The sequence below is a fragment of the Engraulis encrasicolus genome, unplaced genomic scaffold (assembly GCF_034702125.1).
Source record: "Engraulis encrasicolus isolate BLACKSEA-1 unplaced genomic scaffold, IST_EnEncr_1.0 scaffold_28_np1212, whole genome shotgun sequence".
Classification (NCBI taxonomy): domain Eukaryota; kingdom Metazoa; phylum Chordata; class Actinopteri; order Clupeiformes; family Engraulidae; genus Engraulis; species Engraulis encrasicolus.
Window position 1 is genome coordinate 2,588,436 of NW_026945577.1, and position 18,455 is coordinate 2,606,890.

At 41.6% G+C, this 18,455-nt stretch overlaps 1 protein-coding gene across 1 annotated transcript in view; it reads left to right on the plus strand.

The window, feature by feature from the left end:
- The window catches only part of LOC134443130 (protein NLRC5-like), a 200,877-nt gene that overhangs the window by 113,446 nt on the left and 68,976 nt on the right, over nucleotides 1-18,455 (plus strand). The window contains 6 exon segments of the mRNA XM_063193046.1: nucleotides 2,377-2,536; nucleotides 5,077-5,211; nucleotides 7,808-7,921; nucleotides 8,049-8,162; nucleotides 15,202-15,315; nucleotides 18,162-18,275. Of these exon segments, the coding sequence (XP_063049116.1) occupies nucleotides 5,084-5,211; nucleotides 7,808-7,921; nucleotides 8,049-8,162; nucleotides 15,202-15,315; nucleotides 18,162-18,275 (584 nt within the window). The 5' untranslated portion in view covers nucleotides 2,377-2,536; nucleotides 5,077-5,083.

The following is an 18,455-nucleotide window of genomic DNA, read 5'->3' on the forward strand; positions in this document are numbered from 1 at the left end:
AATATTTTTTGTCTTTATGTTTTTACATATGTAGAGGGAGGTCCAACACACCATGCGAACAGGACACAGACAGACAGACAGACACACACACACACACACACACACACACACACACACACACACACACACACACACACACACACACACACACACACACACACACACACACACACACACACACACACACTTTAACCCATTTTAATCTGTTGATATCTACACTAAGCCTAGAAAGGTGATGTCTGTTTGTGCTGGCCATCTGCAGATTACATTATAACAACTGTAACATGTAACAGGCTGTCTCTATAATGTATTATCTGTGTTATCCTACATGACATTCTGCTGTCCAGATTCAGGCTTAGCACATTAAAACAACACTGATTTGTAACATGCTGTCTCTATAGGTTTGGTGTGTTATCCTAGTACTGTTGTTATTCTGCTTCAACACATCTTGGCTGCACATGTGCACAAAGTGCATATTGTACGTGTGGTCCCTGTCTGTGTTGTTCTCTATTGGAGACAATTCAATTTATTTTCCTGATTATTTATCACCACCACCATACATTCTCATGATTCCTAGTAGTGCCTTATCATGTTTTTACATTTCAATGCTCCAACACATACCTGTAGGCATAGGCCTACTATTTATCTATTTAGGTATTTTTAATATTTCAGGGGGACTTTTTAGCCTCTATTTTTCATGGTAGGACAGTGGAGGAGAGACAGGAAGTGAGCTGGGAGAGAGACTGGGAGAGATCAGCAAATGACCTGGGCTGGAATCAAACCCAGCAGCCCAGTGCCCTGCCACCACAGTCACGGCCAGGCCGGCATATGACTATTTATTACAGCACAAGACAAGTTCATATGTGAACCACCAGCAGCAATTTCAAATCATCCTACTTTAAGGTTTTAGTAAATCACTTTTGATGTCATAGTACTTCTCATGCTGGAACTCTCCTTCAAGCCATCTTGGCTGAACTCCCTGTGCTGCTGACCACTAGTACACTGTAGCCTCCTAAAGTGCACTGTTCCACTAGTGGCTGAAAACCCTTTGCTACCAGAGCACATTACATGTATTTTGTATGGTATCATTGCTATTTTTAAATACAAATATTGACAGAATATGACCTTTTTTGGCTTTGGCTGGGGTGATGTGTTATCCTGGCACTCCCCCTGCTGGCTAAATACTTCAACACATCTGGGCTGCAGGGTGCAGACCTCTGCGCCAACAGACACACACTACACTGCACTACACTACACACTGCTACTACACATTTATTGTGGACTTCATGATTTACTGTTTCCATTTCTGCAGAATTTGTACGCTAGTTAATTCATCTGCCTATAATGTCTGTCTGCATCTATGTCTGCATGTGTCTGATGTAATCTGTTGTGCAATGCGTCATTTGTTTGCATTGCAAAGAGTGCAGGATGCTTTCATTTCCCTTGATCAGCAAAGCTACTCTACTCTGCTCTACTCTACAGAAGTAGCCTACTCTAATCTACACTTCTCTATTCTACTCTATTATACGCCTACTACTCAGTGCTTCACTAAATGGTAACAGGCTGAAAGATACACTGCACTACACTACACACTGCCACTACACTACACACTGCTACTACACTACACACTGCTACTACACTACACTACACTACACTACACTACACTACACTACACTACACTACACTACACTACACTACACTACACTACACTACACTACAATGTTTGCATTGCAAAGAGTGCAGGATGCTTTCATTTCCCTTGATCAGCAAAGCTACTCTACTCTGCTCTACTCTACAGTAGTAACCTACTATAATCTACACTACTCTATTCTACTCTACTATACGCCTACTACTCAGTGCTTCACTAAATGGTAACAGGCTGAAAGATACCGCTGAATGCACTAGGCATACTGCTTTCCATGGGTCAGTAATCAATCAGATCAGTCTCTGTACAATGTTATCGATCCCATAATGATGCTACCTATAATATGCCTCCTCGAAGTTAGCAATTAATTTAATGCTGCATAGGCCTATGCTCTGTCAGAATATATTAGGCCTACTCTATTTAGTTGGCCTGACGGTTAATTATTAGATAATATGGTGTATGATCTAGGTGTAGCCACAAACAGACCTAAATCCAGAGCCGTTTCCAAACTACAGACAGAGTGAAGAGCGAAGTGTTCTTTTTTATTTCAAAAGAACACGATGGTAGAATGTTTAAAAATCCACAGGGGGATTAGTGAAAACAGAGGAAGTATTACATTGTATCTACCCCATTAGGTACGGTGGAATAACTGGTGTATAGAGGCTATATAATAGGCCTATTCCAATGCTAGTGTTGTAAATTAACTTCTATTTCTGTGAAACTCATTCAAGGGATTTCTGCATAGACAGTAATGAATGCACAGCGCTCCCGAGGATTGCACATTAGTAATCACCTGTGATGAGACGTCACAACCCGGAACAGTAGGCCTAGGTGAAATCGAAAGGAATTCGGTCTCACCTGCGCGTCCGTGGCTGTGCCGATTCCAAGTTGGTAAGTAGGCCTAAATAATTACTTCTTCAAATGGAATGGTCAGTTTAAGCGGTGCCTTAAGTATTTTGCTTACAATGACCTGAGATTTCCAACTGTTGACTTTGAGCTATAGGCCTACGGCTTCACTTCGGAGGACGTTTGTCTTCAGCCTGAAGTTCAGAGAAGCGCCCGAGACTGCCGCGCCTTTCCATGGGCCTAACTAGAACTACGCATAGCCTAGGCTACAGTCGGAACAATTTTGTTTTCTTTAACGAAGGTTAGGCCTTCATGGTTTAATGTGCTGCCCCTTAATCTATGCATTTCAGGGTGTTTACCTGTGTGCGTAAATGGAGACCGTTAAAAACCATGATGCATCTTGTCAACTGAGCGAATTGAGATTGAACAGTAAACGCTAGTCAGATAACCTCTTGACGGCATTAAACTTGACGTCGTAATCCGAATGTCATTTCTAATGGCACGGCATATATTGTTGTTCCTGGTCTGACTAGACACATTAACAGACGGCGATGACGTCTGATAAGAAATGTTCAACTCAACCACGCAGGCACCACTTGCCATGCGTCATGGTGTCCGCCCAACTTTATTTTCAAGTCTAGGCTACGAGTGCCCATAAACCTGTGGTGCTGCATACCAGAAAGCAATGTAGAAAGCAATGCCATTCAGAAAGCAATGTCACTCAATGTCACTCAGAAAGCAATGTCACTCTGTCTGTATTCTACATCACTGTACTGTATCGGCTAAACCCTTGAGCTAGAACTTTGAAGGGCCCCCCGGATTTGTTTTGATTGAATAATTAGGCCTAATGCACTCTATTATTAACCCTATCCAGACCGGGCTTTTTTGGCATTCCTGGGACCGGGGGGGGGGCTCTTTTGACCCCCCCCTCATAACTTAGGAACCGAATGGCGTATGACCACCAAACTTGGAGGAGATGATCTTCAGACAGAAATCTCTGATTGACATAAGTTTGGTGTCATTATTGGGTATTATGACGTCATTATGACATCATTTCCTGCTTTTATTGCCTAAATTGTCACCGTGATGTATATTCCATCTAACTTGGGTAATGCACATCAATTTTAGTAATTATGTGCATCAGAGCACTTCAAATGTTCACAAGGGTTTCTGATGCTAATGAAAATTTAAAAAAATGTGAAATTACGTCATAGATATGGCAAAGCGGCTTCGGTTTCTTATAACATTGCCGCACGCAGTCAGCCCTCAACAACAGGATACATTATTACCAAATTTGCAGGATATGATCTACATAAGACACACAAGCAATGAGAAATAAAAAGAAGAAATAAAATTGAGGTGAAATGTGCATCGGTAAAGATAAAAGCCGCTATTTGATTTTAAATGTGATGACGTCATCAAATTAGCATAAATTAGCATAAATTAGCATCATTATTGATAATTAATTAAGCTAATATTATATTAGATCATGTTATGCTAATGTAATGGAATAACTATACTATAAGTAGTATGTAATAAGGAGGGTACACTGATGAGACTTAGATCAGTGATTTTTGGTCAGGCGTACCTGTCAGAAAACCGTTGCCATGGCAACAACAAAAATGATAAACATAATCTTTTGGTATCACTTTGTAGCCAACTTCATTATAGGAAAAGTCACCAAGTTTCGTAGTCATAGGTTAAGTCATTCAGGAGTTATACGACATCAAAGTTGGTGCGGGCACTTTTAGCCCCCCCCCCGGTCTGGATAGGGTTAAGACTTTACACTCTTGGTTAACTTCAGTTCACCACCCTTTTGAAGCCAGACAGGCAGATTATGCAATCAGCACGTTTTACAGTAGGCTATAATTTTGAGAGAAAGTCTTACACAGTTTAAACTGAGCTTTATGACATAGTACGATAATGATGATGTAAATACACATGGTGGAAATGTAGGACCTACTGGTATAAAACTTTATACACCATGCCATACCATGGTTCTGCCCTGAGTCCGGGTATCTGGAAAAGTGCTCCAAATAAAATGTAAAAATAATGTTGATGAAGAATATTATTATTATAATAACATACCCCTAAATGACATACAAGTGGGCAGAATAATGTCATATTTTAGAACTGGTGCAATTTTCTCTTCAAGATGATATGCCATTTGGGATTAAATTTAGTGGACCTCTCCTAAAGTCATTTCAGGTCATTACCTTATTTCTAGTGATAACACTTTTCCTTATTTCCTTATTTCTAGTGATTAACAGGTATCTGCTATTTAATTTGTAAAATTGCAATCTGTAAATAAGCTTGACAATGTAGCCTAATATCAGCTGTTTTAAAGCTTATGATGTGCTGTTGCAGAGCTGGGAAATAGTGTTCTGCCAACCAGCACTAGAAACATTTCTTTGGTGTGTGTGTGTGTCTGAATGCTCATTCACTTGCGACACCTGTGCTCATTTTCTTTCTTTCTTTCTTTCTTTCTTTCTTTCTTTCTTTCTTTCTTTCTTTCTTTCTTTCTTTCTTTCTTTCTTTCTTTCTTTCTTTCTTTCTTTCTTTATTTATTTCTTTATTGTGTTCAGTGTTAGGATGGATGACCCAGATGGCGGGGGTGGTGTGGGTACTAATCAGACAGGCAGATCATCATCTGCTGTGACCATGAAGAATGAGGAGCCCCTTACTGAGGGACAGCAGGGCTTCAGCACCTACCGTACACAGTGAGTCCACACACACACACACACACACACACACACACACACACACACACACACACACACACACACACACACACACACACACACACACACACACACACACACACACACACACACACACACAGAACCTCAGGGCATATTTCATGCACTATGAGTTAAACATCCCCACACATGCAACAACAGCAGACAGACTTCCTTCATCTCTTTTCATCTGCGTCAACAGTATGGTGTTCTCAGTATGGTGTTCTCAGTATGGTGTTCTCAGTATATTGTTCTCAGTATGGTGTTCTCAGTATGGTGTTCTCAGTATGGTGTTCTCAGTGTGGTGTTCTCAGTATGGTGTTCTTAGTATGGTGTTCTCAGTATGGTGTTCTCGAGTTTGCAAACTTTGAACAGTGCAGAACATCGTCGGATGAAGTGGTGTATGTCACAAAAATGAATATAAATGGGTGGGAGACGTGACGCCTTGTTTTTTTTCGTAACATTGGTTAAAAAACTAAAAAACTGTTATTTTTCCTTTAAAAAACAAATGTCAATGAAAGAAGATGTGATACATTATGTTTCATATTAGTCTTAGAATCATTTTTGTTAAGATTCATGTAAAGGTTTATATGTCAAATATCCTGTGGTGTGACTCTAACATTAATGAAACCTGAAATATAATATATACAGTAAGAAAAGAACGAAAGACAGATATTAGTCAAAGAACATTTAAAACATTCAGATAAAAAACATATGGTAATAAAAAATAAACATAGAAATAAAAATAAGAATGATATATAATGCAAGCTAGGTGAAAGCATCTTCTGAGAACAGCTTTGATGGTGTAGATGGTAGATGGTATACATATGATGGTGTAGTAACATATTTATCTTCCACACACCATGCTCTTCCGTCTTGTTGGTGCGTCTCTGAAGTAATCAAGCGAGTTGGGAATAGGTCACACTCAGTTTTTTCTTCTTTCTTTTTCATTTATTTGTATTCATACATCGCAGAATGTACCATTTATACATTCTGGATGTACTACTTACAGACACTGCCCCCAAAGGCATGAATGAGGATTTTTTAACTAACTTGTTGTCTGTAACTGCCATCTCCTCTACACTACATGTCTAGCTGTTTTTGATGGTTTTTTTTTTTTTCTCCATCTTTGACATGGGTTACTATTGTTGGTTGATGTGTCTTTTATACTCCAGCAGGTGGGGCAGTGAACGCTCCACTTAACGAACAGTGTAAATGCTTGATGTGGTGAAGCACTTGCTGCGCCACCTCTATTGAGTAATTTGCAAAAGGTGACAAGGAGGTTGTTGCTTTAAAAAGTTCAGGAAGTAGACAGAAATTGTTACACTAATGAACAGGGATATTCTAGACAGAGATACGTAATTTTGTTTCTTTTCCGGTATCCACTTTATGTCGGGTGAACGCCCCTTCAGGAGACCTTCAGTTAGGAGACCTTCGGAGTCCTGATGTTGAGAATAAATGAAGTCCCCTTAGCACTGTAGATGGCGGTAGCGCATGTCTTTTGCAAACACCTCAAAAAGAGAAGAAGAAGGAGGGGACAGCGCCCCCTTAGGAGACCCAACTTGAGCACACGCCTTTGCATTGAGTGGGCATGTTTTGCGATATCTTGCTCCGATGGACTATTTTTGCTGATTAAGGCTCTTGCAGTAACATATTTAACCACTAGATGCCACTATTTAGCCTTATAGCAATGTGTCCTTGGTGCTTATGCATGCAGGGATGCAGTTGGGTTTTTTGGGAGGAGTTGTCCAGTTGCTAAGGCAGTTGCCCTAAATATAAAGTGCCCTAGTAAATCCTGGTATATTGTACTTTATAGAGCTGGCCAATACCTTTCTAACAGCATAGAAGCACCCTGTGTTGTCACTTGCAACATAATAGATGAAAGGAAAACAAATGTATACTGTCCTCTCTCAACAGTTTTAAACCTTTCTGGTCTTTGTTTCCCCTTTGTTTTGCTTTTTGGGGGGTGGGGTGGGAGGCGGGGGTCTTGTCTGTGTTGTAAAGTGTCTGCTGACATGTTATCAAGTTTTTTAGAGGACACGCTCGACTTCTTGGAAAAAATGGCTTGGACTTTGGATGCGCGATAAAAGGTATCAACTTAAAGAAGAAAAATCCGCACTCACAAGCTACGTCTCAATATTTATTTATAAATTACCACCATGTCCACAAGCAAAGGCGTTTCGGCTCGCCATCATCAGTGTGTGGTACCAACGCACTGATGATGGCTTAAGAGCCAAAACACGTTCTTCTTTATGCTGATATGTCATGACTTTGGATGTATGTTAGGACATTTCAAACAATATGTAAACACACCCATGCCCTCATTAGCTGGCCAGTATCTGGAAACAGACACAAAAATGGGCCTCTTTGGGTACTAAAGTGTAATGTGCGTAATACAACTAAATGTTGAAGTTGTCTGTATTTTTGTGGCAATCCACAGTGCTGGGACCAGTCCTGGCGCCAGGGGTGCAGCAGGTATATTTAGGCTGCAAACCTGTTTCACGTACAGGTAGGTAGGAGTTTGGGTATTGGTAGTTGCAGCCGTGTCCCCAACCCAGTCTCACTCTTTGTGTTCCAGACCAGAGAAGCCCAGACCAGTGTCTCCAGTGCCCAGCTGTGTATCCATGAAGAGTGACCAGTCTATGGTGCAGCCCCTACAATTCAGCAGCAGATTCCTACAGTCTGATACAAGGTAAATCAACAGCAATCGATCTACTGACATACAATACCCTGTAGAGTGAGTGAGTGAGAGATAGAGAGAGAGACATTGTGTGTGAAATAGATTTGGCCAAATGTAAAACTCACTCCTTGTATTCCAGACCAGAGAAACCCAGGCCATTGTCTCCAGTGCCCAGCTGTGTTTCCATGAAGAGTGACCAGTCTATGGTGCAGCCCCTACAATTCAGCAGTGGATTCCCACAGTCTGACCCAAGGTGAGATAATTGTTGGACGGATCAGGGGCCTCATGTACTAAGTTCACTTACAGACAAAATAGCTACTTAAGTACCTTTACACGGTCACGTCCAGATGTACTAAGACTGACTAGACGTGGAAAACTGCGGATCTCTGCACAAATTTCAGAGCTGTTGTGAAAGTTGCCGTAAGCACATCTCCGAGTCATTTCGTCATTTTGGCGGCACACAGAAGCATGCTGCGCAACTACATGTGCTGTAGGCGATCGGAAATATTGCAAAAATGCAGCCAGCTAAACGTGGATTTGAATGTTGAGGCACTTCAACCATATTATTGTTGAGACACAGTGGCAGCTGTTTAACCCTATCCAGACTGGGGGGGGGGGGGGGTGGGGGGNGCTAAAAGTGCCCGCACCAACTTTGATGTCGTATAATTCCTTAACGACTTAAGCTATGACTACGAAACTTTGTGACTTTTCCTAACATTTAGTTGGCTACAGTTAGGTACCGAAAGATTAGGTTTATCATTTTTGCCGTTGCCATGGCAACGGTTTTCTGACAGGTATGTCTGACCAAAAATCACTTTACCATATCTATGACGCCCAATATTTTCATATTTTTTTGTTATTTCCATTAGCTTCACATAACTTTGTGAGCATCTAAGTGGTTTGAAGCACAAAATCATTACAATTTAAGTGCATTACCTAAATTTGTTGGAAAATTCATTATGGCGAGATTTTGGGCATAATAAGATAATGATGTCATAATGACGTCATAATACCAGATAATTACACAAAAATTATGTCATTCATAGATGTCCATATGTAGATCATCTTCCCCAAGTTTCGTAGTCATACGGTATTCCGTTCATGAGATATGGGGGAGGGGGGGTCAAAAGAGCCCCCCCCAGGCCCAGGAATGCCAAAAAAGCCCAGTCTGAATAGGGTTAAAATGAAACTGACTCATGAAACTATCCTGGAAGGATATGTTCAAATTCGGAGGACTAAAGCATTTTGTGTGTTCTTGGTGTGTTACACGGTAATACAGGCTGAGTATGTCGGCACAGTAAAGTTTACTGTATTTTTTCTGAAAAACTACACCATGACAAGCGCTGCCGTGTCGTTGTATGTGTAGTTGGAAGATATATAGGATTGTCATGTCAGGGTAGTTGCACGGTGAGCATAGGCAAAGTTGGAGAGATGAAACGATGAGTGAATGACAAAGCCCATTGTGATAAGAATGTCTTTGATTATCTTCGACATGACGCAGCAAATGCCATTCTTGTTCAGCAAGCCGTTTAATGGTCATGTTTAGCATCCGAGACAATTGTTGTTTTCCTCGCACAGCAACAGCGGCGTGGGCACCGTCCGTTTGTCTGTAGGCAACCTGTTCTCGCTCCAAAAAATGGATTGAGTGAATGGGAGGGTGTAGGCTAATATAGGCCTACCATGTGGGCACAGATCTACATAAACCATATGCTATTGAATGTATTCTCCCAGCATCATTACGTCCTTGCTTCCTGAAGTGGGCCTAGGCATATGAAGTGATGGGGTGCACAACGAAGAGATATGTGGTCAAACCATGAAGCGCATAGCTTGGATGCAGCCATGCCTGCCATTCTGCAGATTGTGGGCTCAAGGCCCTTTAATATTCCCCTTGAATAGGCCTACACGTGTAGGCTATGTTACCTCACCCCTGATATGGGCCTAGGGCCTACATTATTAGGCTTATTCAGCTTGCTGAATAGGTGCCTTCAGTATTTCTTCAGCGTAGGCCTATCATTCAGGGGCATATGTCATTGCACACCGTGTATTATGCTGCATATCCACCGTGTCTGTCTGCTTAGAGAAATGAGGCATTTTCCTTTTGCACTAGGCTACATGTGTGGTACGAAGTTCCTTACTTTAATCATGCCACGATGTTCCTTCAATATGTAGGCCTACATTGTTCTGATCGTGCACATTGTTGCCTAAACATGAAATGGTGATGGCACAGTAAACATGCAAAAAGATTGGAGACATGTCCAACGATGCAAAAGGTGTAATGAAAGAGTGTTCACATCGCCACATCTGTTCTCGCTGACCGTCGTTGCGCTGTAACGACAGACTTGAAGAATACGGGCACCTGTAAAAGACGCAGTAAAATATTAGTAGCCCATTTCATTTGTCAATTCTCAATCTATGAATATAAAAGGGACAGATATGGGACACAGTTCTTTAGTGTAGCGATCCCACTGCAATAGCCTGGCAGCAATTTGCCAGGTAGCCTAATTCATGACTGTATGTGGTTGGCTATCTGTATCTGAGTTGTAGGATTCCGAATGTGTCAGCGTACAATATCGCCCCTTTGTGGCCACATTAGCTCAGTTGCTTGATTGATAGGCTATGTGACATGTGGGATTATTGAGGGAAGAAACATTTGTGCCGTCAGTATTTGTTCTTTATATAATTGAAAAGCACGGTGTGGTGCATACTGTGCATTGTGGTGCATATATTTTGTGTCTTCTTTGACAAACTGACCGATTTATTTTTTTCACATGTTCTTACACACATATTGATTACCATGGTGCCCTATGTAATAACACTTCACTTTGATGTGAATTATTTCCAGATGTACATCGTGAAATGTTATTCTTCTTTTTTTGGACGCATACAGCTGTGCGCCGTGCACCTTGTTAACTTGTCACGGTGATTGCACAGTCAACATGCAAAGAGATGAGAGACATGCAAAAACAGGTCTATGAGAAGTCCCATTGTGAAAATGGTTTTCTTTAATTATCTTCGAAATGACACAAGAATGATCATTCTTGTTACGCATGTCGTTCCATGACCAGGTGTAGCGTCCGACACAATTGTTGTTTTCCTCGCACGACAACAGCGGCGTCGGCACAGTCCGAAATCTGTAAAACCTGTTCTGGCTTCGAAAAAATGAATTGAAGTGAATGGGACCGTAAAGTCCAGAGTAGCTGCGGGTTCAACATTATATGTCCGGGCCACATGAGAGCAGTCTACGAGTGCCCATAAACCTGTGGTGCTGCATACCAGAAAGCAATGTAGAAAGCAATGTCACTCAGAAAGCAATGTCACTCTGTCTGTATTCTACATCACTGTACTGTATAGGCTAAACCCTTGAGCTAGAACTTTGAAGGGGCCCCCGGATTTGTTTTGATTGAATAATTAGGCCTAATGCACTCTATTATTAACAGACTTTACACTCTTGGTTAACTTCAGTTCACCACCCTTTTGAAGCCAGACAGGCAGATGCAATTAGCACGTTTTACAGTAGGCTATAATTCTGAGAGAGTCTTACACAGTTTAAACTGACCTTTTATGACATAGTAATGATGATGTAAATACACATGGTGGAAATGTAGGACCTACTGGCATGAAACTTTATACACCATGCCATACCATGATTCTGCCCTGAGTCCGGGTATGTAGAAGTGCGCCAAATAAAATGTAAAAATAATGTTGATGAAGAATATTATTATTATAATGACCTACCCCTAAATGACATGCAAGTGGGCATTTTTATTTTTTAACTGGTGCAATTTTCTCTTCAAGATGATATGCCATGTGGGACTAAATTTAGTGGACCTCTCCTAAAATCATTTCAGGTCATTTCCTTATTTCTAGTGATGTTAACAGGTATCTGCTATTTAATTTGTAATACTGCAATCTGTAAATAACGTCGACAATGTAGCCTAATATCAGCTGTTTTAAGCTTGTGATGTGCTGTTGCAAAGCGGGGAAATAGTTTTCTGCCAACCAGCTCTAGAAACATTTCTTTGGTGTGTGTGAGTGTCTGAATGCTCCTTCACTTGTTGATATCCGTCGATATCTGTGCTCATTTTCTTTCTTTCTTTCTTTCTTTCTTTCTTTCTTTCTTTCTTTCTTTCTTTCTTTCTTTCTTTCTTTCTTTCTTTCTTTCTTTCTTTCTTTCTTTCTTTCTTTCTTTCTTTCTTTCTTTCTTGTGTTCAGTGTTAGGATGGATGACCCAGATGGTGGGGGTGGTGTGGGTACTAATCAGAGAGGCAGATCATCATCATCTGCTGTGACCATGAAGAATGAGGAGCACCTTACTGAGGGACAGCAGGGCTTCAGCAACTACCTTACACAGTGAGTTCACACACACACACGCACGCACGCACACACACACACACACACACACACACACACACACACACACACACACACACACACACACACACACACACACACACACACACACACACACACACACACACACACACACACACACACACACACACACACACACACACACACACAGAGAGAGAACCTCAGGGCCTCTTTCATGCGCATTGAGTTAAACATCCCCACACATGCAACAGCAGCAGACAGACTTTCTTTTATTTCTTTTCATCTGCTTCAAGAGTATGGTGTTCTCAGTATGGTGTTCTCAGTATGGTGTTCTCAGTATATTGTTCTCAGTATGGTGTTCTCAGTATGGTGTTCTCAGTGTGGTGTTCTCAGTATGGTGTTCTTAGTATGGTGTTCTCAGTATGGTGTTCTTAGTATGGTGTTCTCAGTATGGTGTTCTCGAGTTTGCAAACTTTGAACAGTGCAGAACATCTTTCTTCAGCCTCAGACCACCATTCTAACTCTAAAATAGGTGGTGGAAGCATCATGTTTTTGTTTTGCAGTTGGATGAAGTGGTGTATGTCACAAAAATGAATATAAATGGGTGGGAGACGTGACGCCTTGTTTTTTTTCGTAACATTGGTTAAAAAACTAAAAAACTGTTATTTTTCCTTTAAAAAACAAATGTCAATGAAAGAAGATGTGATACATTATGTTTCATATTAGTCTTAGAATCATTTTTGTTAAGATTCATGTAAAGGTTTATATGTCAAATATCCTGTGGTGTGACTCTAACATTAATGAAACCTGAAATATAATATATACAGTAAGAAAAGAACGAAAGACAGATATTAGTCAAAGAACATTTAAAACATTAAGATAAACACATATGGTAAAAAATAAACATAAAAATAAAAATAAGAATGATATATAATGTAAGCTAGGGAAACGCATCTGAGAACAGCTTTGATGGTGTAGATGGTGTACATATGATGGTGTAGTAACATATGTATCTTCCACACACTATGCTCTTCCGTCTTGTTGGTGCGTCTCTGAAGTAATCAAGCGAGTTGGGAATAGGTCACACTCAGTTTTTTCTTCTTTCTTTTTCATTTATTTTTATTCATACATCGCAGAATGTACCATTTATACAAAGTACATTCTGGATGTACTACTTACAGACACTGCCCCCAAAGGCATGAATGAGGATTTTTTAACTAACTTGTTGTCTGTAACTGCCATCTCCTCTACACTACATGTCTAGCTGTTTTTGATGTTTTTTTTTTATTTTCTCCATCTTTGACATGGGTTACTATTGTTGGTTGATGTGTCTTTTATACTCCAGCAGGTGGGGCAGTGAACGCTCCACTTAATGAACAGTGTAAATGCTTGATGTGGTGAAGCACTTGCTGCGCCACCTCTATTGAGTAATTTGCAAAAGGTGACAAGGAGGTTGTTGCTTTAAAAAGTTCAGGAAGTAGACAGAAATTGTTACACTAATGAACAGGGATATTCTAGACAGAGATACGTAATTTTGTTTCTTTTCCGGTATCCACTTTATGTCGGGTGAACGCCCCTTCAGGAGACCTTCAGTTAGGAGACCTTCGGAGTCCTGATGTTGAGAATAAATGAAGTCCCCTTAGCACTGTAGATGGCGGTAGCGCATGTCTTTTGCAAACACCTCAAAAAGAGAAGAAGAAGGAGGGGACAGCGCCCCCTTAGGAGACCCAACTTGAGCACACGCCTTTGCATTGAGTGGGCATGTTTTGCGATATCTTGCTCCGATGGACTATTTTTGCTGATTAAGGCTCTTGCAGTAACATATTTAACCACTAGATGCCACTATTTAGCCTTATAGCAATGTGTCCTTGGTGCTTATGCATGCAGGGATGCAGTTGGGTTTTTTGGGAGGAGTTGTCCAGTTGCTAAGGCAGTTGCCCTAAATATAAAGTGCCCTAGTAAATCCTGGTATATTGTACTTTATAGAGCTGGCCAATACCTTTCTAACAGCATAGAAGCACCCTGTGTTGTCACTTGCAACATAATAGATGAAAGGAAAACAAATGTATACTGTCCTCTCTCAACAGTTTTAAACCTTTCTGGTCTTTGTTTCCCCTTTGTTTTGCTTTTTGGGGGGTGGGGTGGGAGGCGGGGGTCTTGTCTGTGTTGTAAAGTGTCTGCTGACATGTTATCAAGTTTTTTAGAGGACACGCTCGACTTCTTGGAAAAAATGGCTTGGACTTTGGATGCGCGATAAAAGGTATCAACTTAAAGAAGAAAAATCCGCACTCACAAGCTACGTCTCAATATTTATTTATAAATTACCACCATGTCCACAAGCAAAGGCGTTTCGGCTCGCCATCATCAGTGTGTGGTACCAACGCACTGATGATGGCTTAAGAGCCAAAACACGTTCTTCTTTATGCTGATATGTCATGACTTTGGATGTATGTTAGGACGTTTCAGACAATATGTAAACAAACCCAACCCAAACCAATGGGCCTCTTTGGGTACTGACAAGTGTAATGTGAGCAATACAACTAAATGTTGAAGTTGTCTGTATTTTTGTGGCAATCCACAGTGCTGGGACCAGTCCTGGCGCCAGGGGTGCAGCAGGTATATTTAGGCTGCAAACCTGTTTCACGTACAGGTAGGTAGGAGTTTGGGTATTGGTAGTTGCAGCCGTGTCCCCAACCCAGTCTCACTCTTTGTGTTCCAGACCAGAGAAGCCCAGACCAGTGTCTCCAGTGCCCAGCTGTGTATCCATGAAGAGTGACCAGTCTATGGTGCAGCCCCTACAATTCAGCAGCAGATTCCTACAGTCTGATACAAGGTAAATCAACAGCAATCGATCTACTGACATACAATACCCTGTAGAGTGAGTGAGTGAGAGATAGAGAGAGAGACATTGTGTGTGAAATAGATTTGGCCAAATGTAAAACTCACTCCTTGTATTCCAGACCAGAGAAACCCAGGCCATTGTCTCCAGTGCCCAGCTGTGTTTCCATGAAGAGTGACCAGTCTATGGTGCAGCCCCTACAATTCAGCAGTGGATTCCCACAGTCTGACCCAAGGTGAGATAATTGTTGGACGGATCAGGGGCCTCATGTACTAAGTTCACTTACAGACAAAATAGCTACTTAAGTACCTTTACACGGTCACGTCCAGATGTACTAAGACTGACTAGACGTGGAAAACTGCGGATCTCTGCACAAATTTCAGAGCTGTTGTGAAAGTTGCCGTAAGCACATCTCCGAGTCATTTCGTCATTTTGGCGGCACACAGAAGCATGCTGCGCAACTACATGTGCTGTAGGCGATCGGAAATATTGCAAAAATGCAGCCAGCTAAACGTGGATTTGAATGTTGAGGCACTTCAACCATATTATTGTTGAGACACAGTGGCAGCTGTTTAACCCTATCCAGACTGGGGGGGGGGGGGGTGGGGGGGGCTAAAAGTGCCCGCACCAACTTTGATGTCGTATAATTCCTTAACGACTTAAGCTATGACTACGAAACTTTGTGACTTTTCCTAACATTTAGTTGGCTACAGTTAGGTACCGAAAGATTAGGTTTATCATTTTTGCCGTTGCCATGGCAACGGTTTTCTGACAGGTATGTCTGACCAAAAATCACTTTACCATATCTATGACGCCCAATATTTTCATATTTTTTTGTTATTTCCATTAGCTTCACATAACTTTGTGAGCATCTAAGTGGTTTGAAGCACAAAATCATTACAATTTAAGTGCATTACCTAAATTTGTTGGAAAATTCATTATGGCGAGATTTTGGGCATAATAAGATAATGATGTCATAATGACGTCATAATACCAGATAATTACACAAAAATTATGTCATTCATAGATGTCCATATGTAGATCATCTTCCACAAGTTTCGTAGTCCTACGGTATTCCATTCATGAGATATGAGGGGGGGGTCAAAAGAGCCCCCCCCCCAGGCCCAGGAATGCCAAAAAAGCCCAGTCTGAATAGGGTTAAAATGAAACTGACTCATGAAACTATCCTGGAACTAGGCCTGTGCAGTCGCCTTCGAATGCTTAAGGTATATCCCCAAAACTCAACGCTTCCAGTCCCCATCATTCCTGCTAGTCTCATCCACCTTTTTTATAAACTTATATGTTAAATACAAAATATAAAAGAAATATGTAATATCTACTGTATGCATAGATCAGTGATGTGCATAGGCTTAAAACCAAACGACTACTGTGAAAACGAAGCAAAACAAATATGGTAACACTGTTTTAATGGCTCACTATTACAGTGGATCTACCACATTAGGTACAGTGTAATAACCACTGTAACAATATTTAATACCATGTAATACCAGTGTAACACAATGTACCAATTTACATAGTGTTCGCTCCGCAAATTTCTCTTCTCACAAGAAGACCATGTTTTTCCGGCCTTGCCCCCTATCATTAAGGTCTACTTAGCAGCAATTTCGGCGTGCCATGTGGGATTCGGTTCCAACACTCTGGGTGCCCACCCACTAGAGTGCCGTTTCATGAGAGGCGCCAGGCGCTTAAGACTGCCCTTCTCCTCACCCTAGCGACGACGAAGAGTGTGAGTGAACTGCATGCCCTGTCAGTTATTCCTGCTTGTGCACAGTTTGCTGAGGACGATGCACAAGTCACCCTGAAAGTGACCCTGGCTTTCGTTCCTAAGATACAAAATGTGTTCAGCTGCGAGCTTTTGGAGAGGGGTGATGTGCGTAAGGTAATGGCCCAAACCGTCATGATGGGGAAAATGGCCTCAAGCGACACATTAGTGGACGCGGAGACACATAAGGATAACATGGAGTTCCCATGAACCGTCTCCAAGAGGCTTGGAAATCATGTTTGCGGAGTAGTTCAGTTGGCCGAAACATACACTAGCATCCGGGGATGGCGTAGTATCGGGGCGAAAATAAACGCCATCGTGTTCAAAGTGTGAAGTCTGTGTGGGGCTGGGGGGCACCGCATCATCAGACTTCCCAGTATTTAGCACAAGTCGCGAGGCGCCCCTGAAGAGCACGCATGGGGAAGCATTTTACACAGACTGTGGTGTTTTAGGTGAACGTAATTGGTGTACACTAGGACCCTGCTGCTCAGACCAATTGCCAATTCTTATCCGAGGGTTCGTCCTCGCAACATGTCTGTGACATGGCGTGAGAGGGAAGCCAGGGGTGAGTGACTCGTGATCAGTGCTTTCATTTTTTTAAATGTTGACTAAATTCATTAGGGCATGGAAAGCACTTGTTTGTTTTCCCCTGAAAACGTCAACAGCAAAAATGTGATTCTTATTCATTTTGTTCATTTTGTTCATATTTTACCATGCCATTTGGCACAATTTCCCTGAACCCATCAACCCAAAAATCCTTCAGCACTATAAGGATAATTCATGTCATTTTAACAGGCTAAGTAGAAATATAGTGCAATTTTACAGTGGTGGTTAAAGAATTATGCAACTTTATTTGGGGACAGCCTGGCCAACTGGCACAACTTAGCCAGGTACCTCTTTGTGCCACAAGGATACTTAAACGCATGGTGCTGCAGGTAGAAGCTCCTCTCTCCTCTCCTTCTACAGCACAGAAAGTTGTCACTTAAACAGTGTGAACTCTTGCCAACTTTATTGGCGGACTACAGTAATGTGGTATATAGTAGAATAGCTGCATGCACGCGTGTGAGAGAGAAAGAGAGAGGGAGAGCATTTGGCCTCTGTGTGTGTGTGTGTGTGTGTGTGTGTGTGTGTGTGTGTGTGTCTCTGTGTGTGTGTGTGTGTGTGTGTGTGTGTGTGTGTGTGTGTGTGTGTGTGTGTGTGTGTGTGTGTGTGTGTGTGTGTGTGTGTGTGTGTGTCTCTGTGTGTCTCTGTGTGTCTGTGTCTGTGGCCAAATCTATAACTCACTCCTTGCGTTCCAGACCAGAGAAACCCAGGCCAGTGTATCCAGTGCCCAGCTGTGTATCCATGAAGAGTGACCAGTCTATGGTGCAGCCCCTACAATTCAGCAGAGCTCCCCCACAGTCTGACCCAAGGTGAGATAATTGTTGTAGATCTACTGACATACAGTGACCTAAACCTTTTTAGAGGTTCACCCACAATTACAAACTGAAGATCCACCAAAGGTTTCTTGAGGAACCATTTTACCATGTTGTCCGCATGTCTTTAATTGTACAATGAAGTTACAATTGATGTTATATTAATGATGATTATTT